Below are 24,551 nucleotides of genomic sequence, written 5' to 3'. Positions count from 1 at the left end.
GACAGGGCCGTTCATTCTTTATGGTCTGCTAATCATGCTAATGGCACTGCTGACCTGTATTTGTTTTCTAGCTGTGGCGCAATTACTGCATATTAGAGTACAATGGTTTAAATAAATATTGTAAACCTCCCCTGTCTTTTTTCTATTTATTGTGGACAAGAACGAGTGAGAGAACGAAAGGGGGTGACCTGCTACCGCGATCCCAGAGAGGGTCGAGTGTTGTGTTCTGGGGTGCCAAATCACTTGTCTCTCTGGAAAGGTTAGAAGGGCAAGGCACTATAAGCTAGACAGATTCAGATGGGGTGTGGTGACTCACTCCCAACATGCTGATGTTCTATGGTCCCAAGCATAGTTAATACTATGGGTGACATTTTGATTAAGGCAAATCAATAATGCATCGACTTTTTTGAGTCTTTATTATCTATGAATTGTTTTTATATAGGTTATATCTTTGGAGGAGTAAGGCTAAATTTGATGTGCAGTGGAATGTGTCCTTATGAAATACAGATTGCATTTGTAGAAAGATAAACGTTTTATAGAAAAAATAATTTATACTAACTGGACCGTTTCTATTTAGTATAGACAATGCGGGAACAAAGACAGTACTGAAGATGAATGGAATTCCAAAAGTGAAATATTATGTATTGAGTAACATACAGGAGTGACATGGACACAACAACATGCACCGCAAACACAGTAAACTGGCTTATACTTTCCGGGAGAAGACACCACGGGTACTGAGGTGTGAATATAGCGGTGAGGGGTAAGGCTGTGTCTGGGTGTTAAGATTTGAATGCCTTTTCTTTGTGATGTTTACTATCATGATGAAGTGGGTCTTTGTCTCGCCTAATGTATCTCATTGCTGTGATGTAGAAGCCACATCTCCGGACACCTAAGAGACCTGCACTGGCTCCCGGTCAACAAGAGAATCACCTTCCGCCTCCTTACCCACGCACACAAAGCTCTCCACGACCAAGGCCCGAGCTACCTCAACAACCGAATCAACTTCTACGCTCCCAAACGCCACCTCCGATCCGCCAGCCACGCCCTTGCCGCCGTCCCACGCATCCGCAGAGCCACTACAGGAGGAAGGTCCTTCTCCTACCTGGCCGCCAAGACCTGGAACTCCCTCCCGGCCGACCTGCACCTGACCCAAGACCACCTCTCCTTCAGGAAGAAGCTCAAGACCTGGCTGTTCGAGCAGTAGCGGCACCCCCCCCCCCCCCCCAAAGCGCCTCGAGACCCTACGGGTAGGTAGTGCGCTCTATAAATGTCTTTGATTGATTGATTGATGTGGGCCTGGAGTGGCTCTGCTGTGATAGCATTCCACCTTGTGGAGTTGTTGTTAGTTGCGGAGTTTTTATAAAATGACAAAGGTTATAAAAAAAGGCCCTTATAATTTAAACCTACCACACATTCTAACCAAGTAAGTCAAGCACATGCAACCAGCCACACACATCACACACCCTAAGACTATACCCATTTACTATGAACATTTCACCATCACTTCCAAGACACCTTTTACCACACAATTTCCCTCTTACGCAACACCCAACTTACACACAACATACCTGGGCAAATTAAGAGAAGAACCTAATGCTGCTCTGCACCCATAAAAAAAATTAACAACCACCACACAAACACTCCACAGGAAATTATCCTGCCACGAAACGGAATCTTCTAGAACAGTGGTCCTAAAAGTGTAGCTCGGAACCAGCATGTTGCTCACTAAACTCTAAAATGTTGCTCGGCAGATGATCAAGCCCATTTGATAGTTATTCTGATCAGTGCTACTCTACGCACACATTTATGCCCTTTCGACAGCAGGATAAGGAGTCCCTCCTGATTTGTTTGCCCCATGGCAGCTAGTCCTCTGACACGTACACCGCAGGCACTGCCTGATAAAAGCTTCCAGGATCCTTGGATTGGAGGCAGTGAAGCTGGATCCTCTTTATTGGTGGGTTGGCATCTTTGAAAGGCGGCTGAAAGCTTTCTGCCCCAACAAAGTCACAAGCAAGAGTCATCAATTAGCTTTGTGAACATCCATGCCCCAATTACAACACAAGTGTGCCAACCAAAGCCTTCAATTCCCTTGTATTGTAAAGACTTTGGTGACAAATAACAATCCATCCACAGAAAGGAAAGAAATGAAAGAAATACTTCGTAAAAATAGCTGGTTTAACATAAGGCATGGGGTGTGGTCACGTGAAGAAGCTATGTTTACACAAAATATATTACTAGACTGCCTGTCCCTAGACAAGAGGAGAAAAATAGCTTGGCTAGAATTTATACAATCACTTTTAGAAAGTTGCAATATCAAGTTAGATTGAAAAGAACCAATCCTAATGGAAAGGGGCGACCACTCGGTCCCCCCGAACGTATGGTGGAGTACCCCGATCCCCCCGGGAAGCCATTTTGGGCGGGAGGCGAGTCCCGGCTGGTATGCCCGAAGCGGCGTAGCTGGGGCGAGCCTTTTCCCGCCCAAGAGAGGGTTGTCCTAGACACCGACAACGCTAGCCACGCCCCGGAGGCAGATTGGAGGTGGGTCCACGCCCGCCCGAAGAAGGATAAAAGGAGCGACAAGCCAAAGAAGCATCCTCTTGTTCCTGTGCTCTGAAGCTGCACCTCCCCGTTGCACGTGAGCTCGAGACGGAACGAAGAGCCAATTTTGAGAAGTTAATTTTGTGTTTACTCTTTCAGTGAGTTCGGAGTTTCCTGGCCTAGGACCTCGTGGAGCATACGTTGACGATGCCTAGCAAGAAGGTCGGAAAGAGGGTCTGGACCGATCAGATGCTTCGTATACTGATGAAAGACATGGCGGATAAGAAGAAGCAAATGGCGGCAATGAATGGTGCAGGGGGACCTAAGAGAGTCATCGGACCAGCATTGCCGGGAGTAGTCCCTAACGGGAAAGTTAGAAGGGCCAAGAGGGGAGTGTCGGGGGGGGGAGGCCCCGGTTCCCGAAGCGCCCCCAGCGCACCCGGTCACCCCATTCGAGGCCCCGACTCCTGTCCCGAACGCGGGGCAACCAATCCCTGTGGTAATCACTCCTGTGAACGGGGAGGATATGCCTCCTGAGCTGGCTGCCCAGTTGGCGGCATGGTTGGGCAAAGAGAACGAGGGGGCCACGGCTGATGAAGCCAGAGCAATAATGAAGCAGTTGCGGCAATCGAAATATGCTGCGAAGGCACCGTGTCCTGTTGTTTCCCCGCAGGCTCCCGTGGAACAACCAGTATTGGGCGTTGGTGCGGCAGGGACTACGGTCACAGTTACCGGTTCAGGTAAGCAGCCATTACCGATGGCAGGGGAGGGATCGGTACCTTCAAGGAGGGAGAAAGTTGTTCAGCATATCCCAATTGAGGTAAAAGAAAGGATATGGGCTGATAAATATGTGAACATGTTTTCCCTGCTGACCGATCACTATGAGATTGAGCATGTAAAGAACCAAAAAGAGTTTCTGCATCCTAGTGTATGGCGCGCCAAGATGGCCGGTTTCAGAGTTGATGAAACAATAGGCAATTGGGGCAGAGCGTTTGGAATGTTCACTGCAATTATGGGGGAACGGAGGCCCGAATTATTGGTGGAATTAGCCGTGCATCAGACACGTATCATGGAATTTTATGAGACATATGGTGGTAATCAATGGTTTCGTTACGATAACATATTTCGTAAGTCCAAGGAGTACGACACATCCCTGACGTGGGATTGTTTCGACTCCATTTCCTGGCAGAAAATAGAGAAATCAGGCACGGCGAAGTCGCCATCTTTGGGGGGAAACGTGGTCGAGTTTTCCCGCCATTCGTCCGGAGCGCCCTTTCGGGCGGGATCAAGCAATGATCAGCACACAAGGAATAATGGCAGCTCAGGTAAAAAAGGGGCATGCTGGAGCTTTAACAGAGGCAAATGTACTAGGCCGCAAGGGTCTTGCAGGTTTAGGCATGAATGTGCAGGGTGCGGGCAGTCCTCGCACCCTGAGACCATGTGCAGAGCCAAGACTGGTGATACGGGAAATAGAGGGGGCGCCAAACAGGTCTGAAATAGTCCGAGGGGCGCCTCTCCCTACCCAGGTTGACATCATGGCAATGATTCCTTGGCTCAACGAATATCCGGATCATATCTCCGCTGGGGTGTTGCGAGATGGTTTTTCGTATGGTTTCCGCATCCCGGCGGGGGGTTTTCAGGGTAAAGCACAATGTAGGAACCAACTGTCGGTTCTGCAGAATACGGCGGTGGTACAAGCAAAGATTGGGAAGGAGGTGACCCGAGGTCGGGTTGCCGGACCATATGACATGCCACCGGTTGCTAATTTTGTTTGTTCGCCTCTGGGAGTGGTCCCCAAAAAGGACCCAGGGGAATTCAGGTTGATTCATAATTTGTCAGCTCCAAGGGGTCTTTCGGTGAACGATGCGATAGACCCGGAAGTTTGTTCGGTGCGGTACTCATCCTTTGACGAGGCCGTCGCCATGTTGAATCGCCTGGGGCCCGGAGTGCTGATGGCCAAATCGGACATTGAATCGGCGTTCCGGTTGCTCTCGGTACACCCAGATGATCAGCGTCTCCTTGGTTTCATGTTTCAGGGACGCTATTACATGGATAAATGTATGCCAATGGGTTGCTCCATCTCTTGTGCGTATTTTGAGAAATGTAGTAGTTTTTTGCAATGGGCGTTCACAAGAACAACGGGGTTTACACATGTGATGCATTATCTTGACGATTTTCTATTCCTGGGGGCAGCCGGAGACATAGAATGTGCACAGGCTTTGAATGAATTTTGTGATCTCATGAATCGTTTTGGCGTGCCATTGGCACCAGAAAAAACGGTGGGCCCGGCTACTTCGCTCGAGTTTCTTGGAATAGAGCTCGATTCCGAAGAGGGCTGCTTCCGTTTGCCTAAGGAAAAGGTAACGAAATTTAAGGCATCGCTTGAAACATGTATTAGCGAGGTGAAGGTAAAGGTAAATCTGCATCAGTTGCAGCAGGCTGTGGGTCAGCTGAATTTTGCCCTTAGAGTAATACCGATGGCTCGCCCCTTTTCCCGCTCTATTGCTCAAGCCATGGTCGGCCTTAAGGAAGGGCACCACTGCACATGGCTCTCGGCAGAGGTTCGCCAGGACATGCGCATATGGTAGGCATTCCTGGCGGATTTCAATGGTCGGGTCGTGTGGACAAACCAGCGGTTTCTTCCGAGGAGCTGGGGTTGTGGACTGACTCGGCAGGGAGTGTGGGTTTTGGCGCCATCTTTGGTAATCATTGGTCAGCACAAACCTGGCCGGCATGGTGGCACGAGAGTGGACTCACAGGTAACATTGGGTTTCTCGAACTGTTCCCTATTCTGGTGGCCTTAAAAACATGGCCTGAGGGATTTCGTGATCGCTCTGTGGTGTTCTGGTCTGATAATATGACCGTGGTTGAGTGTATCAATAGTCAGGCAGCCCGCTGCAAACGGATCTTGAGATTGCTGAAAGAAATTGTCCTGCTGTGTATGAGACTGAACGTCCACTGTAGGGCGAGACATGTGCCAGGGGTGTTAAACCAGGCAGCTGATGCGCTTTCTCGTTCCCGTATGCAGGCCTTCTGGGGTTTTCTGCCCTCAGCGGACCCGGTGGCGGCACCATTTCCCGAAGCTCTCTGGTCTCTCGGTGCCCCGGACTACAAGACCTCGTGGGAGAGAGTCTAGCACCCAGGACAAGGAAGGCATATGAAGGGGCGTTCCGTTCCTATTGGTCCTTTTTGGGTTCAGCTAGGAGGGAGCTTTGGGGCCAAGAAGAGTATGTCCTGAAATTTTTGTTATCATTACATCAGGCAGGCAAATCAGTGGCTACGGCCAATAGACACCGGGCCGCCATTTCTTTCATGGCGCGGGCTCATGGCATCCAGGACCCCACTGCGTCTTTTCTGGTACAGAAGGCGCTGCGTGGGTGGCAACGCCTTGAGGGTAGCAGAGTTGATGAGAGGCACCCGATAGGTCTGGAAATATTAGCCCGGTTACTGTCCGTACTCCCTGCGACATGTTCATCTCAATCAGAGACTGTGCTATTCCGGGCCGCTTTTGCATTAGCATTCCATGGGGCTATGCGGGTAAGCGAACTGGTAGCAAGGAACAAGCAGGATACGGGGGGAGGTCTGTGCCGAGAGCACGTTCAAATTAAAGGGGAGACAATGGTAGTCTCATTTGCCAGGTCCAAGACCGATCAGAGAGCGATCGGGGACAGCGTAGTAGTCCAGCGGATTCCGGGATCTCCCATGTGCCCGGTAGCATGCGTTGAGGATTATTTGGCGCAGAGGGCGGCATCATGGGGGGGAAGCTTGCTGAGGCACGCCGACGCCACCCCACTGACGAGGTTTCAGTTCCAGCGGGTGCTAACAATGGCAATCGCAGCTGCGGGCTTGAACCCGTGCGAGTTCGGGACTCATTCCTTCCGGATAGGGGCTGCTACAGAGGCTACAGCCAGGGGTCTGAGTGTTGAAAAAGTGAAACAGTTGGGGCGTTGGTCCTCGAATTGTTATAAAAGGTATGTGCGGTTGCACATGTTGTGAAGCTAATGTCATGCACTCACGCTTCTTGTTTTTTGTTTGGTTTACAGTTTCGCGAGCTTACGAGGCGGGGCGGACTGTGCAGTCGACCCGACACCTGGGAACCAGCGGTCACAGATCACCGGCTGAGGAAAGAGTGGTGTGGGTCGTGGGCCACTCATACGTGAGGCGTGCCACAGACGTATTCAAAGCAGGTGATATGAGTCACATGGCTGGGGAATACGGGTACAGGGTGACCTTCTACGGAAGGGGCGGGCTCTGTATTGACCAGTTTCAAACTTTTATGGAGGGTTTGTTAGGGCGGACAAGGTCACCGCCATCTGTAATCAGTGACCGTTGGTCGACGAGTACTTCTCGAGTTGATACTATCCACAGTAAGTTGGTTGGCGAGAAGGGTTCCGGGGTGCACGATTGCATGGTCACATATGATTCCACGGAAGGTGTGGCGGGGGGCTAATTCAGTGTATGCTATAAATCATTCGGTGAAGAAAGTGAATAACAAACTTGGTAGGTTGTTCGGTACAGGTACATTGCATTCTATTCCTCATGGATGTATCAGGGGGGACCATATGTATCTGGAAGATGGGGTCCACTTGTCCCGGGAGGGGAATGTTTTACTCATAGGAGACTTCGTAGCCTGGTTAAAGAGTTTGTGCAGCCATGACCTTTAAGTAGGAGTTTTGTGGGGGGGTCCGGATAGCCGGTCAACTATCCGGCCTGTGGCGGTAAGGTCATGATCGGTGAGCAGTAATTGGAAGATCCCTAGAGGTGGGGGCGTCACCCATTACGGATGGGAGCGCCCGGGGGGAGGCGGCCATTGGCCCCTCAAACGGGGAGGCGGTCCCCTCTAAGGATGGGGACGCCGAAAGGGAAGGCGGCCATGGGCCCCTCCCTGGGGAGGAGGGGCTACGGGCCCCTCCTGGGAATTTCCCGGGGCCAGGACATCTGCGACGGCAGATGTGGTAAGTTGTGTGGGGTGGGAGGGGGGTCTACGCTACCTTCTAGACACCTCACACGAGTCCTCGGACGACCACTAAGAAGGCGTCGAGTTAACAGAGGGCCCCCGCTAAGACAAGGGAAATTGGAAGCAGGCACAGAGGTACAGCCCTCTGTGCGTCCGCCCCTCACAAGTGAGGGGGGAGTTCTGGTATGGGGGATCTGACACCGGTTACGACCTTGCCGTTGGCCCGTAATGTTAGGATGTACAATTTCAATTTTGAGAAATGCATTTGCAGGATGTTTAGTATCGGCTAGGAGAACCTTTGTATTAGAGATGTGTTAAGGTCAGCCAAGAACATCGTAATGTGTAAATGAAATTGTACATGATATGAAACTGTTAATTTAATGTTTTAATTTTGTTTCATATTTTAATAAATACGGCCGGGAGGGTAACTCCCTCCCGCCTTCCAAAAGTTCAGAACCGTTTCCGTCTTCCCATCCTTGGGGATTGTGTTGAGAGGGGGTGGCGGGTATCTCAGCCATATTGTAGATTAAGTAAAAAGGAACTGAAAAGAAGACTTACTGTTGCTATGGATTTAGCGAGGGAGGAAGATGAAGCGAAAAAACATAGTGTTATATCCTACTATGAACGTCCCTTCTACATGTGTATACAACCCTACCTTGTTATTATAAAACAAACTTCCAGCTAAGGTTTTATCTCACTAGATTGAGATTAGGCAGCTTACATTATCTGGTTGCTTTCCCCGCAAAAAGGATGTATAATTTATTACCAAACTGCCCATTTGACAGTAAATCCCCCCAATCAACGTTGCACTTTATTTTATTTTGTGTTTTTTATAAGGATATTCGTAAGTTTATTTTAAAACCTCTTTTGTATACTACCATTACAAGCAAGCATTTAATACTATTTGTAGCTTGGAGAATGAGAGAATTATGAATGCTGCTTGTAAATTTGTCCAAATGGCAATTAGGAAAAGAAAAACCCTTTCGTACTTGGAGAATGTATTATATGAAAATTATGAAAACCAATGATCCTTAGATACTACATATTAATTGTGAATCAATGAGATTTGAATACTTTTTATTGAATTAGGTTTTGGTTTTAATTAATATGGTCTGTATTTGTATATTGATGATGAATGCAAATTATATTTGGGATACTCTGTCTGTTTTTATAGCATGCTTTTATGGTCATGGAAAATGTACCAAATAAAGCTTTGAAATTTGAATTTGATAGAAATACAGAACTCCCGAAGGCCTCTTGAGACCGAAGTCCCTCCGAGCAACACAGAAACAGCTGTTCAAAACTGCTGTGAGACGTGTGAAAAATAAAAGCGCTACATCACAATGCAATAATAGTCCAGAACCCAGCTCCCTCTTCTATGACTTGTTGAGTTTATACTGGTCTTTGACCATGTACTGGGCTCCACTGCCTTTTGACCAGGCGTGTGCTATAGAAATACCATATACCTACATACATACCATGCCTTTACTGTCCAAATCAACTAACTCCTTATGGAAGAATTTCATGCAGTGGAGCTAGGACTGATACGTTATTTTAGACAGTAATTTCCCTTAAAAATAATACTACGGTGTTTCTGGTCACAGCTGTTGGGCATATTCTAAAATATGCCCAACAAAGGACTCACAACAAAGTTTGAAAATTGCAGTTGGCAGTGCCTGGCACACATGATGCGAACATACAAACAGAAACAAAAACAATTACCTGCAAATTTTCCAACGCCTTCTTTATAATCTTCTAGGACTTCATAGTGCTCTGCCCTGTGAACAAGAGTAGAACTTTCACACAGATAAATTGGTTTTAAGGCATCTATTTGAAACACTGGTCTCTCATTAAAACCAACAACAAGGCCGAAGACCATCCCACATATCTCTAAAGTGACTTAGCACCTCAGCTTTAGGAAGTGGTTAGAGAAAGCAATGCACATGGAAGAACATACCATAGTCATAAGGGGCGGATATTTTACTTTTCATGCACATCTTGGTCATCTAAAGAAGTGAGAATTTTAAACCAAAAATCACATGTATCCAGGGATGCAGAAATGAAACTGAGGGTTATACAACATGGAATTAAAAATATATTTCCATTTGTCTCATAATTTTATGACACAGCTCCAGCAATTCCTTGTTTTTATGTATGGTTGGACCCGGACCCTGAACTTCAGATCCCAGTAGTAACTGGCCGTGCCTCTTGTTCCAATGGGTGGCTTCAGCCCAGAGTGTTCCTCTCAATGGAAAATCTGATCCAGGAAGGCGACATTTTCACATGTATCTCCTCCAACCCTAAGCCCACAATTTAAAATCTTTTCCAAGCCTTTCAGGCATGATAGTTTTTAAATTGTATTGAATGAATTGTGCCCATGTGGAAAAGACTACAAGACACCAGCTACACTCTGAACCGGAATTGATATCTTATTGCGCTGCCTTTGACAACCCAACACTGCACGAACTTGGATGGAACCCCTCATGCGGGTTGGGTGGGAGGAGGGGGGGGTTAAATTTGATGTAAAGGGAATCATATATTTCTTAGCGCTTCAGGGCACCTCGTTTATTGTGTGCTCTCTACTAGGCGATGGTGCATCAGACTTCTTAGCCCCTACCGTCTCCTGGAGTAAGCCTTCATGATAGAATTTGCTTCCACAGAATGACAAATGCCCAAGGAAGAGAAAAAGAAAAGGAAGGAGATCGAAGGAGGGTAGAAAGGAGGGGGGAAGAAGGAGGAACGAAGAGGGTTGAAGGAGAAGTGAAAGGAGGACGAAGAAAGAAGGAAAGGAGAAGATGAAAATGAAGGGGAGAAAGGAGAAGAGGAATGAGGAACGGAGAAGATGAAGGAGGATAGGAGAAAATGAAGCTGGAAAGGAGAAGAGGATGATAGACAGTAGAAGAGGGGGGAGGAAAGAAGAAGGGAAAGGTGGAAGGGGAAGAGAAAGGTGGGTGAGGAGGAAGGGGAAGAGGGAGAAGAGGAAGAGGCTGTCTATGTCTCTAAAGCCCAACAATATACACGAGGGTTGCCAAAAGAACACTTGGGCAAGAGTGGGCAGAACAATCAATGAATAGGACTTTCTGTATCTTCAGCATGTGTAATGAGGAGGTCATACAGACCTGGGTAAGACCAATGTGTACATTTACAAAATGTGCACCACACTCCAGATTTGAACAGGTGATTGCACAGAAACAAAGTGTCAGAATAACAAGTAGATATAACAAGCTTTGGAAAAGCCACTAAGGCTCCCCTTTGCAAGAGCATTCCCAGGGAAGCTTTAAGAATGTCCCCAAAATCTTTTAGGCAAACCAGACAGTAGGCTTTCATCTGCCTAGCTGGGTTTTCACAGCCTTTTCTTTTTACTCGGCTGAGGTTTGATCCCTGCTGATGAGGTCGTACCTACATGATGTTTTTTTTTTTTAATGGCATTTCCTTTTCGCCGGGGCAACCTGTCACGCTGTGACTGGCCAGACTGGCATTGCCGCTGCAAATAACGATAGCTAGGACATTATAAGCGAAATGAAGCAGTCAGTAGCGGCTCACCTCAATCAAGTTACACATATGTTAGATGAGATGGTCTACCGGCCCTCATCATGCTCCACAAGCACTGCCAAAAATGACTAATGCTGACTTTGTTAGCCATTAGTGGCCAGCGTCTGGTTACGGCTGGCTCACTCATAACATCTAATCTTGGCCTCAATTTCCATCTTCTTACCTGTACCACAGATTCTCCCTTCCATCAACCCCTTTTTCGACCCTCCATGGGTGGTTACTTTTCCTTACCGCCTTTCTTTATTTCCCACCACCAGGGCCCAGTTCACCATTGTGCCATGCCACAACTTCAAGCACATCCACTGCCACCTTTCTTTCACGCTGTGCCTTCCTACACTGCTCATCAGGTACCTGCGCTCACTGTCTGCCCGTACCAATGTTACCACCATAGCTGCGATAAGCTTTTCATGATAGATTATTCCATTCAGAAAACGACTACTCCCTATTTGCTCTTTGCTTTTCATGCCTCGTGATCCTTCCTTCCCATTAGCCTGCCACAACCCACCGGTGCTATCCAAGGTAATACCATGGCACAAGACACCATGTTAACAAATCACAACAACAGATCTGCAAGCTTCAATGAGCACGTTCGAGCAAGGCCTGCTGCATCATGAAGGCACACAAGGTTTTCAGACTGCCACAAAAGAGATGCTGGATATCTCACTTCCACACAGTGAAGAGGCATTGCCTCAAGAACAAAACAGTATTGAAACAGTGATTAATCTTCTGCTTGCATGTTCCGAAAATGGCAATCGCCAGAGGAAGTTGAAAGGTAATGAAACATATTACTACAACTGAGACAATAAAAATACCAGCCAGCACAGACTACTCCATCCCTTGTAAGGGATTACAAATGGAACTGTGATGGGCCACAAAGAAAGCATGCATCTGCAGGAAACCAGGAGATAACCAGAGGGGCAGCTCTAATATACACTTTAAAGAATCCTTCTGCAGGAACAAGTAAGAGGACCAAAGTCTGAGCCCCAGTGCTGTGACTAGCTTGGTACTTACAAGCTGGAGAGGGTGATGTGAGTCATGGCTGGCAGGCCCTCAATGGTGTTCAGGGTGTCGTGGGTGAGGTGTGGGGCAGAGCCAGTCCTTGTGTACAGCAGGCACCCAGGGAACTCCAGGCTCTTCTCGCCACTTCGGCCGAGGTGAGTCACCGCACCAAGCCGACAGCCATTGACCACCTTGGAGAGGTTAAGCTGCATCCTGAGGAAAGCTTCGGGCAGCATGCAGGTACCTCTGTGCGAAAAGCGACAGGCTTCATTTTAATACAGTAGCACAATACCACAACATCTCCCTGCCCTCTCTTGGTCACCATCAGTTGCCAATTATATTTTATTCAATGTAAAACAAATGGGGCCAGTTATTGCTGGCAGTCCTGGAATTATATAAAACTATATAGAACATGCATACAAGTTTATTTTCTGGTAACAACTATTTTAAACATTTTTTATTAGGTTTTGTAACCAGTGTTTTGTCAGCTTAGCTTTGCACAGAAATGAACATCATTGTAACAATAAAGGATAAATATCCAGTTGTTTAGGGATAGTTGCAAGTTAGACAATTTTTTCAATACTATTTTATCATTTATTTTATGAGATGAAACTCATGGAGTTATAAACAATTGACCTTACAACCAGCAGTACCATGAGGATGCATTATGTTATACTGTACGTTAGAGCTGTCCCGTCAGATGAACACATTAAGCTAAATATCTAGTGTTGAAAAAGATCTTCTGCAGTAAACAATAAACAAACGAATGTGGGCGAAGCATAGGAGGCCCCTTGAGTCAGAGGGTGTAAGAAGCTTGGTCTGTATATACTGTACCAAAGTAAGGTATAGTGTGCACAGAGTCCAGGAGATCCCCAAAGGTTTACAGAGGTAAAAGTAGATAATACCTTACTCTCCATTTGTGTTACTGTGGGCAGGCAGTAAGGCTTTATCACAGTGTGAAGCATATATTGTACACACTCAGGCAAGAACATTTCACACACTCAAAGACTGAACTCTGACCAACTGTTTTGTATAAAAATATTTCTTTGTTGTATTTTATTTTCAGAACCAAGCAGGACTTGGTGCAGGTAAGTAAAATAATACTTTTCAAGAATAATACAGTTAAATGCAGCTACAGGTAGGTCAAATGTTCAGAAAGAGTTGAAATTACTTTTCAGTTACTTGCAATTAATTTGTGATTTATTTTTATATAACTTTACAGATTCCTTTATCTACCTCAGTGTGATATGCCTATATGTCACACTGGGACATTTCATGAATTAAAGGTAAGTCAGTCAGTTTTGGTTAAAACACAGGTTCTCATACACTTTCAAACTCCACACTTAGAACTTTTTTCACCAAAAAGCAGTCAATGCAGTCCTATGTGAGAAAATCAGGTTACCGGTTTCAAGATAAGTACTTGGTCTTGGAAGGTGGATTTCTGGGGTTAGAACAAGGGTTCCCTCCGGGTCAAGGATGCACTCAAAGAAAACCGTCAGCTGCACCAGAGCGGCCGGGTGCAAAGTGTTGAGGCATAATGATAACCAAATGGGGGTTAGGGGACCTCTGGTTGGTGGCTGCTCACTGGCACGCCACTTGGATGTGGGAGCAAAGCTTCTAGGGCTTAGCTCTGGGCAAAGGGGAGTCCGATTTAGCAGGGTGCAGATTTGGCATAGGGTTCCCTGTTGTTTTCAATGGAATTTGCCGGTTTTGGGTGCAGGCTCGGTCCAGGAAGAATTCCGGGAAGAACCAACAGCTGGGCAGGTAAGTTGGAGGGCTCGGGACGTAGGTGCACCCCAGGGTGCAGGGCGACTGGATACAGGGGGTGTCTTTTGAGGTCTTGTTTCACCTTACCGGGCCTCTTGCGATTGGGGGGTGGGGAGAGGAGTGTCTCCGTGCAGAGGCTGCAGGCTATGTCGGGGAGTCCTGTAGGGGTCAACCCATGGTGGAGTCGAACTCTGGAGCGCTTGGGGACCTCGCTCGGACCGGTGGGCCACTCGGACCCGGCACATAGGCGACTGGTTCAGTGGTGGTTCCAGGCAAGGCATAGGGTTTCTTTGTCTTCAGCGGGCTCGGACTCTTTCTTAGGTGAATCTTTTGAACAGAGGTGCTGTGCTGTTCACGGGAGATCTGGATGTTGTTGAAGGCAGTCCGTCTTCCCAGGGGTTCTGGAGGTTGCTGGCTGCAGGACACTGCGATTTTTGGCGCAGGACCCCTGGAAACTGCAGACGGGCCGGTTGGGCTGGGGAAAAGTCAGTTCTTCTCTGCAGTCTCCTCTGCTGGGCATCCGTAGTGCTATTGGCACTCTTGTGGTTTGACACCCAGTGATGACCTTTGACTAAGATTATTTTAACACCTTAGCTGCTTTGGAACGTCCAGCTCCAGTGCTGAACGTTCCATTGCGCAGGTGCAGTTGGAACGTCCAATGGCCGACGGCAGCACTCCCGAGGTAGTGGTGCCGTCGGCCGCTGGACGGGCGCAGCGCTTAAGGGGTTAACTGACTTTAGTGTGTTATTTCATCCTAGCCTGAAAGTATGATTGTCCTGCAAATGCCTTGCTTCTCTTCTTTCTTGTGATCTTGCTGTCTTTCAGTGGGAGCTGTCACAGAGTAGAACAGCCTTGCCGAGAACAGAACATGTGGAATGTGCATTTGAAAACATGAAAGGTATAGAGAGTTGTGGAATGCACTTTTTGGTCTTGAAGTGCAGTGTTGTGGGCAGTGATGCACACATATGCTTAGTATTGGCTTTGACATGGGCTCATGTCATCTTTTTTCCTGACTCTGCCTTGCTTCAGCTTTTCTGCGTGCACAGCAGAGCTTGTGGGTTATGAGAATTATTAAGTTCTTACTATTGGCTTTGACATGCCCTCATGTCATCCTTTTTCTTGGCTTTGCCTTGTTTCAGCTTTTCTGCGTACACAGCAGGGCTTACAAGTTGCTTGGGTTATTCGCATTCAAGGTCTTTCTGTTTTTGGGAGGGATTGTTTATGTATTCTGAAAGGCTTTTGTGAGCTTTGTCAAGATAGAGGCTGGAACATGCGAGATTTGAAGAAGGGGACGTGAGAGCTCCTTCCTGCCGTGGGAATTTTTGCTTGGAACCTGCCCAGTTCTGGTAAGATTACTCTGGCCCAGTGAGAGGTCTTTCTCTAACCTTCTAGTGTGTTTAAAGCGGCGTGTTGCTGCCTGGGAAACCAGGAGTTTGGAATCTGAGTGGGGACGGACGCGTCTTCCTCAGATTGGAACCCTGGTTGCTGAGGCTCTCAAACCCCGGCTGCTTTAACTTCCCTAGTCAGGAGTGGGTTAGATGCGGTGTTTGAACCAGGTGATGTATTGAGTTTTGATTATTGCTATTGTGAAGTAAGCCAGTGGCTGTGATCATTTGATGTGTGAGTGAGTGTGCTTTCTTTGTGAGGTGTGAGTGAGTCAAGGTGCACCTCTAAAGTTCTCATTTGATCTATTCTTTTGCAGGACATCCAGTATATCTGCTTGAGTATTATCTCATATTATTTGCTGCTTGTTTATTCATCAGTATTATTCATGCATTATATTTGGCCTTTTTCTATGCTGTGTTTGGCAGCAAAATGAAATTTGGAGAATAAAATCAATCTCGTTATTTAAATCTGCTGGTGTGCGGCCCTATTACTTTCCTTGTGGAAGTGTTTGAGGACATTAATTGCGGTGTGGTTCGACCGAGAGGGCTATGCACCCACCTAAGAAGCGCCGGAGTAAAGGAACCAAGATATAGATATATATAGATATATATACACACACACACACTCGTGGGGTGACCAAAATTTGAAGAAGCACTTGGAGGCGGGCCGCTTTTCCCCGTAAAAGCATTTATTTGGTTGAAAGGCTTCATTTCTCAGTCCTTTAAAAGCATTAGACCGCTGCCTGACGCGTTTTGTGAACATCACTTCTTCAGAACCTTGCGCAGTCAAAAGGAGCATTGCGTGCCACACCTCCCTTCATTCCCATATCGTACGCCGTTAGATCAGCTGTTCTGGATGAACAATACGTAAGGGTTTATGGGAAACGTAGTACTTCTCTCTTTGCCATAAATGGATGCTCCTTTGAATGTATGCAACATTTACAGCTCTGCATGAGCCCCAGGAAATGAAAAGTCGTTCTTAATCCAAGGTCCGCGTTCCCGAGTGCTTCTTCAAATTTTGGTCACCCCACGAGCCTGCATGTTTGGCGGCTGTCCTGCCGCCGAGGAAGCACCACACCACTAAAGGAGGTCGGGAGTTCCAAACATGTGGAGCTCTTCTCCGGGGGAACGCGGACCTTGGATTAAGAACGACTTCTTCAAATTTTGGTCACCCCACGAGAGTGTGTGTGTGTGTATGTATGTATGTATGTATGTATGTATGTATGTATGTATGTATGTATGTATGTATGTATATATCACCTACTGGCGGTCGCCAGTAGGTAGTTATAGTTAGGATTATTTTCAATAGGGAAATCGCAACATTCTATTGGGAATAACTTTGGCGCCGGTTGAGGAATCTGCCTGAAAATTTCCTCAAATTTGCCTCTCGGCGCTCCGGTCCTTGCCTGAAAGTTTGGGGGGGGGGGGGATTCATGAAGCGGGGGCCGAGAAAAAAGGGGGGTCCCAAAAAGTGTTTTCCCCGTGTTAATTTCCATAGGGCGGTCGACCTCACTTTTAGCCCGAACGGCTGAATGGATTTCCATGAAACTTGGCAAAATTGTAGGGACTGGTAGCCCGATGTGCCTTTGCTATGTCTCAAGATATGTGCTCAAGTGGATTTTGAGTAATTTAGGTTCAAAAAAATATATATATCTATAAGCTTGCCCCTGTACGAGCACCGGGGCACTAACGAGCACCGGGGCGCTAACGAGCACCGGGGCGCTAACCAGCGCGCTACGCGAGTTCGCGCGCGGAAACCTGATTGGCTCTCGGGTGTCTGTCAACATTCCAAACAGTCCGGAGCGGCCGCCATCTTGTGTCTCGGTAGGATAGAGATACAAGAGGTGGCAAAAACAAAGAGGAGAATGACCAAAAGGGGGCAGGATAGACCCCCCCTGACCCTCTAGGTTTGATGTGGGGGCCATAAAAGGGCCCCGCGGGGCAAAAAAAAAAAAAAAGGGTTTTTTTTAGATTTGCGCGGGGGGAGCGCCCGGTACGCGCACCGGGGAGAGTACCATGGGGGAAAAAGAATGACAGAGTTTTTTAAAAATTTAGCCTTTTTTATAAATTGGAGGTAGTTCTGAAAAGAACAGTTTTTTGTTGTTTAATGTTTTTTTGAACATTTTTTACTTTTTTTGGCTTTTCTGAACAGTTTTATATTTTTTTTGAATTTTTTATGGGGAGAAACAAAAAACAGGGAATTATAAACGGCTCAACTGGAGCAAAAAAAAAACTGGAAAAAATTAGGGTTTCTTCGGGCACTTGTGGTTATCACCAGCAATGTTGATGAGGGTAATACTCTTCTCACCATAAGTAATTGTTTTGCCACAATATATGCAAACGAATTTGAAATGAAATCACCAAACTTAGTTTGGATGTTTGGAACCATCTGACTTGCCTCTGGACCCGATGGAGTGGGTTCTTTGGTTGTTGAGGTGCTGGCAGACGATTGTGGAAGGTTTCTGCACAGTTCTCTCACCTCTGCTGCAGAATAGTTATTGGGGTGCAATCGTTGCATGTGCCGAATCATTGTGTGATTCCCAAATGAATATTTTTTTGCAGGGTTCCCCCTGGATAGTACAGCGCCACAGATGAGACAAGTCACTTTTGCAGCGTTTACCTTCTTTGCACCCCTTGGGATTTCAAAAAACTCCCATATAAAGTGCTCCTTAGGTTTATTTGGGGCATTGTCTTCAGGCAGGAAATGCCTTCTCTGCCTTCTCTGCCTTCTCTCCTCCTCCGCCTCCTCTTCTTCTTGACCACCAATGTGATGTTGTGGTGGTCCTTGTGGTGGTGGTGGTGGTGATGCAGATGCTCCAGCTGCTGCTGCTACTGTAGCCATTTCTCTAACAATAGAAGCAGGTCTTCCTCACTCAAACAACAAAGTGAGAATGAGGAAAAAAGGTGGGGGCTTTCATCATTTGGAAAATAAAACTGTTCTGAACCAATAAAAAGTGTTATTTTCAGGTTACATGACCCGGGCTTTCATCATTTGGAAACCAAAAGTGTTCTGAACCAATGAAAAGTGTTATTTTCAGGTCACATGGCCTGACGCGCTTACGCTACGCGCCCCGGGGCGCGTAAGGTAAGAGCGTCAGGGCGCTTACGTAGCGCGATCGTATGTGCTCCGGCGCTTCCGGGTGCGCTTACGCCGTGCGTCATAACACGCATCACGCGGCTACGCGATACGTCACGATGATGTTTTCGTTCGCGGCAATAGCGCTAACGGGGCGCTCACCGGTACGCGAACCGGGGCGTGGCAAAACTGCGCTTACCGGTAAGCGCATCGGTACGCGCCCCGGGGAGCGCTCCGGGGCAAAAAAATAAAAAATTTAAAAAAAATATATACATTAAAAAAATAGTGTTACATAAATATACAATATAAAATTCATTATAAAAAATATTACATTTCATACCGAAAGAGATTTGCTAATAAACACCTAAGAAATTCACTGAAAAAACCATAGGTTTCACACCAGTTATAGTTAGGAATTAGCATTTAAAAAACCTATTAAATTCACTGATAAAACCATAGGTTTCACACCAGTTATAGTTAGCTGGAAATTTTACTGACATAAAACCATTGAAATTCCCACGTTATAGTTAGTTGGGCTCACTATAACTTGCGCGTGCAATGCACTGCTGATGACGTCACATATTACATCACTCATGACATGGTCAGTGACATCACTCATGACACCATCCTTGTGACAGAGTGACAGACCTCCTTTCACTGTAATGTAACCCTTGAAACACATATTCAAAAATAGAAACAAAAATTTTTTTAAAAATGGAGATACCCATATTAGTTACAACAACCAATTCAGTAATTCCACCATCTACTCATTCACAAACAGTTCTATATAGTCACTCATACATTTACTCACTCATCATATGTAGTGATACACCTATACATCCTGTTACACACCGACAGTCATCCAAAAGTTACTCACACACATACTCACACATGCAAATAAACTATTGAACATCCATGTATTTGCATATAGAGCTATACACACACTACCACCTTACTTCTATTGAAATTTAAACATATTTATTCTCTTAAACAATCACTTATAGAAACACATACTTATTTAAACAGGAACTCTTACAATCTCTTACTCTCACATATACTCACTTATTTAACATCAATATTCACATATACTAGATTAAAACATATGTAGTTACTGATAAAGACACTAGTGAGACAGTCATTCACTCACTAACATACACATATACACACTCATCCACCCATACAGTCCTGCACATATGCTGTCTTCAAAACACATACAAACAGAGAGTCAGTCACTCATGCATCTATGTGCTAAGTAATACCCCCACCAAACCATATAGACACTCATACTGATACTAAGAAAAACATCTAATAACCCATATACATACACATGTAGCTACTCACCAATCCATGCAGCCACTTATACACAAAGTGAAACACTAATACATATATTTAAATATTTAAACATTACTCACTAATATTTATTTTTCAGAAAGACACACATTCACTGGATGGTGTCATCAGTGATGTCACTGACCATGTCATGAGTGATGTAATATGTGACGTCATCAGCAGTGCATTGCACGCGCAAGTTATAATGAGTCCAACTAACTAGAACGTGGGAATTTCAATGGTTTTATGTCAGTAAAATTTCGAGCTAACTATAACTGGTGTGAAACCTATGGGTTTTTCAGTTAATATATATATATATATATATATATATATATATATATATATATATTACATACACAAATGTGACTTTCCGAGTTTCTTCGCAGCCTCGTACACGCCTCTGGCTTCTTCCCCTTTGAGAAAGGTCCAGGCAGGACCAAAATGCATCAGGGTTATCATATGCCAGCGCTGTTTGAAAAGAACGATTAAACTGGATGTTGTTCTTTACCATCGAGAATGTGTGCGGTTCAAATTCCTTCCTGTGAGATATAGATATAGATATATATATATACACACACACACATATACACTAGCAGACCGTCCCGACGTTGTCCGGGTAGGAATTGCTGCCGGCCAGTAGTATATTGTTTTGTAGGATTTCGTTTTGATAGCATTTCTTATCTGTGACAGGCCTGTGAAACGCTCCGATTCACAGTGCACTGCTGATGCACTTAAGAGTGCGCGTTCAGTAGTGTGTGAACTCGAGTTTCCTTACTTTATTTTTCCTTGCAATATTATATAGCGCGAACTCGACAACATGGCATGAGCACAATTTACATTACAGAAGAACACATTCATTTGTGGTAGGCACGGGGAGGCAAAGCGATTTGCCTGGAATCACAGGATGTTGAGCTGATGCCGAGATTCGAACGTAGCTCACCAGCTCTAAAGTTCGCAATTCTAGAACTTGTGGCGTGAGGTGTGTCTAAAAGTGTATGTCAGTGCTGGCCATCAATGAGAGAGACATGTGCATTTTTCAAATAGGTGGTGAAAAAATATGGGTATGTTGCTGGAGATGTGGGCCGCCGTGCCACCAATGTACTTACCGGGGGAGGGTAAACACCCATTATTCCGCAACTTTCTTTCCGCATACCATCACTCCGCATACTTTCATTACGAAAGTACCATGACTCCGCAATGCCATTATAACGCATGGCATTACATTTTATATGCTTTTATCACGCATACATTTACAACGAAATTCGTTGTAAATGCAGGAATGGTAAAAGCATGTTTTTTTTATGTTTGGATAAGGTAAGTATGGGTATAGGGGTATATGTTTTGGGGTATTGAGGTATATGTTTTGGGGTGTTTGGGTATTTTAAGGGTTCAGATATAGTTTTGGGTTATGGGGTACAGGGGTATTTTTAGGGTTCAGGGCTAGGTTGGGTTTTGGGGTATAGGGGTATTTTTAGGGTTCAGGGGTAGGTTTGGGATTTGGGGTACAGGGGTATTTTAGGGTTCAAGGGTAGGTTTGGGTTTTGGGGTACAGGGTTATTTTTAGGGTTCAGGGCTAGGTTTGGGTTTTGGGGTACAGGGGTATTTTTAGGGTTCAGGGGTAGGTTTGGGTTTTGGGGTACAGGGGTATTTTAAGGGTTCAGGGCTAGGTTTGGGTTTTGGGGTACAGGGTTATTTTAGGGTTCAGGGGTAGGGTTGGGTTTTGGGGTACAGGGGTATTTTTAGGGTTCAGGGGTAGGTTTGGGTTTTGAGGTACAGGGGTATTTATAGGGCTCAGGGCTAGGTTTGGGTTTTGGGGTATTTTTAAGGTTTAGGGATAGGTTTGGGTTTTGGGGTACAGGGTATATTTATAGGGTTAAGATGGGTTAGGGTGTTGGGGTATCTTAAGGAGTAAGGGTGGGTTATGATTATGGGGTGCAGGGGTATTTAAAGGGAGCAGGTTGGACACCCGGAGCTGGAATGTACAGAACCTGAGAAGAAAAAACAATGAAATATTGGGCACAACGCTCGCTTTTTTTTCCCGTAATCCTGCGCCCGCACATGCCCACGCCCCCAGTATACGCCCACAGCACAACGCAGACACGCCCACAAGGGACTACTTTGCTGGCACGGTTCTTTTACCTTTTAAATGTATATGGTGGGCGTCTGCATAGCCTATGTCCTTCTGCTGCAACTGCCCTTTCCAACGCTGTATTGGGTGTTGTGATTGGTGCTGTGGTTCCTGAGACTACCCGCCTCAAAGGTTTGGGCTCTCTATTATATTAGTATAGATATACACACACACATTTAGGAAGTTATTTCTAAAATCTAAATGTCGAATGGAGAGTCAACAATGTATTTTGCAGCTATTAACTAGCCAAGAATAATATGGCCAAAAGGCATTCATGGGGGCGTGGCCACGATGGTGACCTGAGCAGACGCAGGATCACGTGGCTCCCAGACCCTGACCCCCGTTATGGCCCATAAATGATATATATGCCCCCAAATAAAGTGCATCTTGCTTTGCCGAGACGAGGAAGCTGGTGCCTGTCCAGCCGAGGCAAAGCGACCGTGACGTCAGCCCCTGGAGACGTCTCCCCTTGCGGCGCGAAGACCCGGGACGAAATGGCGGCCTGAGACGGGATTCACACTGTGGACACAGAAGACCCACCGGAGACTGGCGGCCAGGTGCAGTGAGGCGGGAGCGGAGACGAGACTCCGGTGTGGTGTGGTGTGGTTGGAGGCGACATAAGACACCACAAATGTGCACCAGCAATGGGTTCAGTAGCGGCGGCCCCAGGTGAAAGAGGGCACTGTGGTGAGGCGACCAGAGGCCTGAGGAGCGCGGCGGGCGCGAAAATCGACCCCCCGGCTCTGGGGCCTGCACCGGGTCGGGGTGCTGAGTCCTGCAGAAGCTCCCGAGTGGCGGAGAGGCCGAGCAGCGGGATACCAGGGCGCCTCCAGATTAGCAGAGACATAAGGCACCAGGGACGAGCGCCAGCAAGGGGTTCAGCAGCGGCGGCTCCTGGTGAAGGAAGAGCACTGTGGAGAGGCAACCAGAGGTGCGAGGAGCGCGGCAGGTGCGAAAATCGAGCCCCGGGCTCCGGGGCTTACGCAGGCCACACTGCCACCACACTGCAGAGGGAAGGAGACTGACAGCCCTGTACTGTGGGAGAACTTCCCCTGCCCACGACCTGGGGGCAGATCGGTCAGCAGTGCACATCAACCCAACAGGACCAAGAAAGTGCCCAGAAGGTGAGGAGCGGCGCTGAGGGAGCAGCGGTGCCCAGCTGGAGGCCATAGTGCCTAGATTCCGTGGGACTGGGACAGTGGGACCTCTGGTGGACTGGTGCCTGGCCTGCCTAAGAAGTCTTTGTTGGTGCGTGGCTCAGCCTGCGTTGCTTAACCATCACACGGGGCCTGGAGCGAGCCTCGAGGAGCCAGCCACTGAAGGCCCCTGCGCATAAGGACAGGCATTAGCAGTGACTGGAGCGGTGAAGGGGGGCCCCTGGGGGCATAGACCTCAACCCCCGCAGTTTGCCTTGTGCGTCAACACACACCCTCTGAGGGCCCCTCCCGAGTAGACCGACAGACGGTGAATCCTTGGAGCTCGCGAGGCGAAGGTGTAGCAGAAATCTAGACTGTCGGTCTGCAGCAGAGAGCCGCTGACGGAGCGGCGGAGTTCGGGCAGCGGCGGGCGTGAGGGTGAAGCCTGCGGCCTGCCCGGAGGAGACACGCATAGCCCGGCATGACTGTCACTCCACGGGCGCACGAGTCGGCACACTCCACAGCACATCGGGCCAGGTAACAGAGGGCGAGTGGCTGGAGGAGGCAACAGAGGAGTCTGGGTTGAGCCACAGGACCCCAAGAGGACATCCAAGAGGCTTTGCCTGGGACCCGGACTATCAATTGGTGAGGTGAGGAGAACGGGGGAGGTGGTGTTCCGTGCATCCCTTGCAACATCTGGGGGCGTTTGGGAAGGCGACCCTGGGACGCTCCACTGGGCACCACCTTTCAGCTTGGCGCGGGCAACTCCTGAGACCCAATCTGTACGTCAACAGGCCACGCACTTTCCACGGTCAGGCAGAAAGTGAAAGCAACACTGAGGAGGGAGAGACGGTAAATCATGGCTAACGCTGGCTAAGGGCGCCCCCAAAGGGGAGAAGAGTCCCTCACCCACTTCCCAGGCAGCGAAGAGTGGGTCCCCAGGGTCGGGGGAAGAAGAGACGCCCATCACGAAATCATTCCTGGAAACTTTATTCAATTCCCTAAGGGAGGACTTCCTAGCGCTAAAACAGGAAATGGCTGGGGAGCACCGCGAGTTAAGGCGAGACGTAGACGGGCTAGGCGAAAGGGTGGCAGCGGTGGAGGAAACGACACAAGACAGGAGCGAGGAGATCGACCAGCTGCAGCAAGAAGTTATTCGCCTGAAGGAGCAACAGGTGGACCTCCAGGCACATGCAGAGAACCTCGAGAATCATTCATGGAGGAACAACATCAGGGTCTGAGGCGTTCCACCCAACGCAGAAGGGGACAATATCACGAGCTTCCTACAGGGGTTGTTCAGAGACATCCTGGGGGAACCTAACGACTTTCCTATTCGCATAGACAGAGCGCACAGGGTGGGTGTTGCACGCCGGGCCCCTGCTCCGCCACCCGACATACTGGCCTTTCTGCCCGACTACCCTTTGAAAGAGAGGATTCTACAAGCAGCACACCAGAAGCAGCCCTTCAGCCACCAAGGGCACCGGGTGGCGTTCTATCAGGACCTCTCAGCCATCACCTTACATAAGAGGAAGGCCTTCCGACCTTCTACGTCGTTCCTCAGAGACAAAGGAATTCCCTACTCAAGGGGAATACTGATATTTAAATGGAATGGGACTCTAAACCAACTTCGGTCATTGCAGGACACATGTGACCTACTGGGTATTGACCATCCCGAGGAACC

General features: G+C 47.5%; 1 protein-coding gene across 7 annotated transcripts in view; it reads right to left on the bottom strand.

The window, feature by feature from the left end:
- QTRT2 (queuine tRNA-ribosyltransferase accessory subunit 2) overlaps nt 1-24,551 on the bottom strand; it is a 222,788-nt gene that overhangs the window by 160,994 nt on the left and 37,243 nt on the right. For all 7 annotated transcript variants that reach the window (XM_086935601.1, XM_086935596.1, XM_086935602.1 and 4 more), the window contains 2 exons: nt 12,062-12,295; nt 9,221-9,276 (listed from right to left, as the gene is read on the bottom strand). In XM_086935601.1, the coding sequence (XP_086791727.1) occupies nt 9,221-9,276; nt 12,062-12,285 (280 nt within the window). In that variant the 5' untranslated portion in view covers nt 12,286-12,295. The remainder of the gene's footprint in view (nt 1-9,220; nt 9,277-12,061; nt 12,296-24,551) is intronic.

The sequence above is a fragment of the Lissotriton vulgaris genome, chromosome 8, assembly GCF_964263255.1.
Source record: "Lissotriton vulgaris chromosome 8, aLisVul1.2, whole genome shotgun sequence".
Taxonomy (NCBI): domain Eukaryota; kingdom Metazoa; phylum Chordata; class Amphibia; order Caudata; family Salamandridae; genus Lissotriton; species Lissotriton vulgaris.
This window is presented reverse-complemented; position numbering and strand designations above follow the sequence as displayed.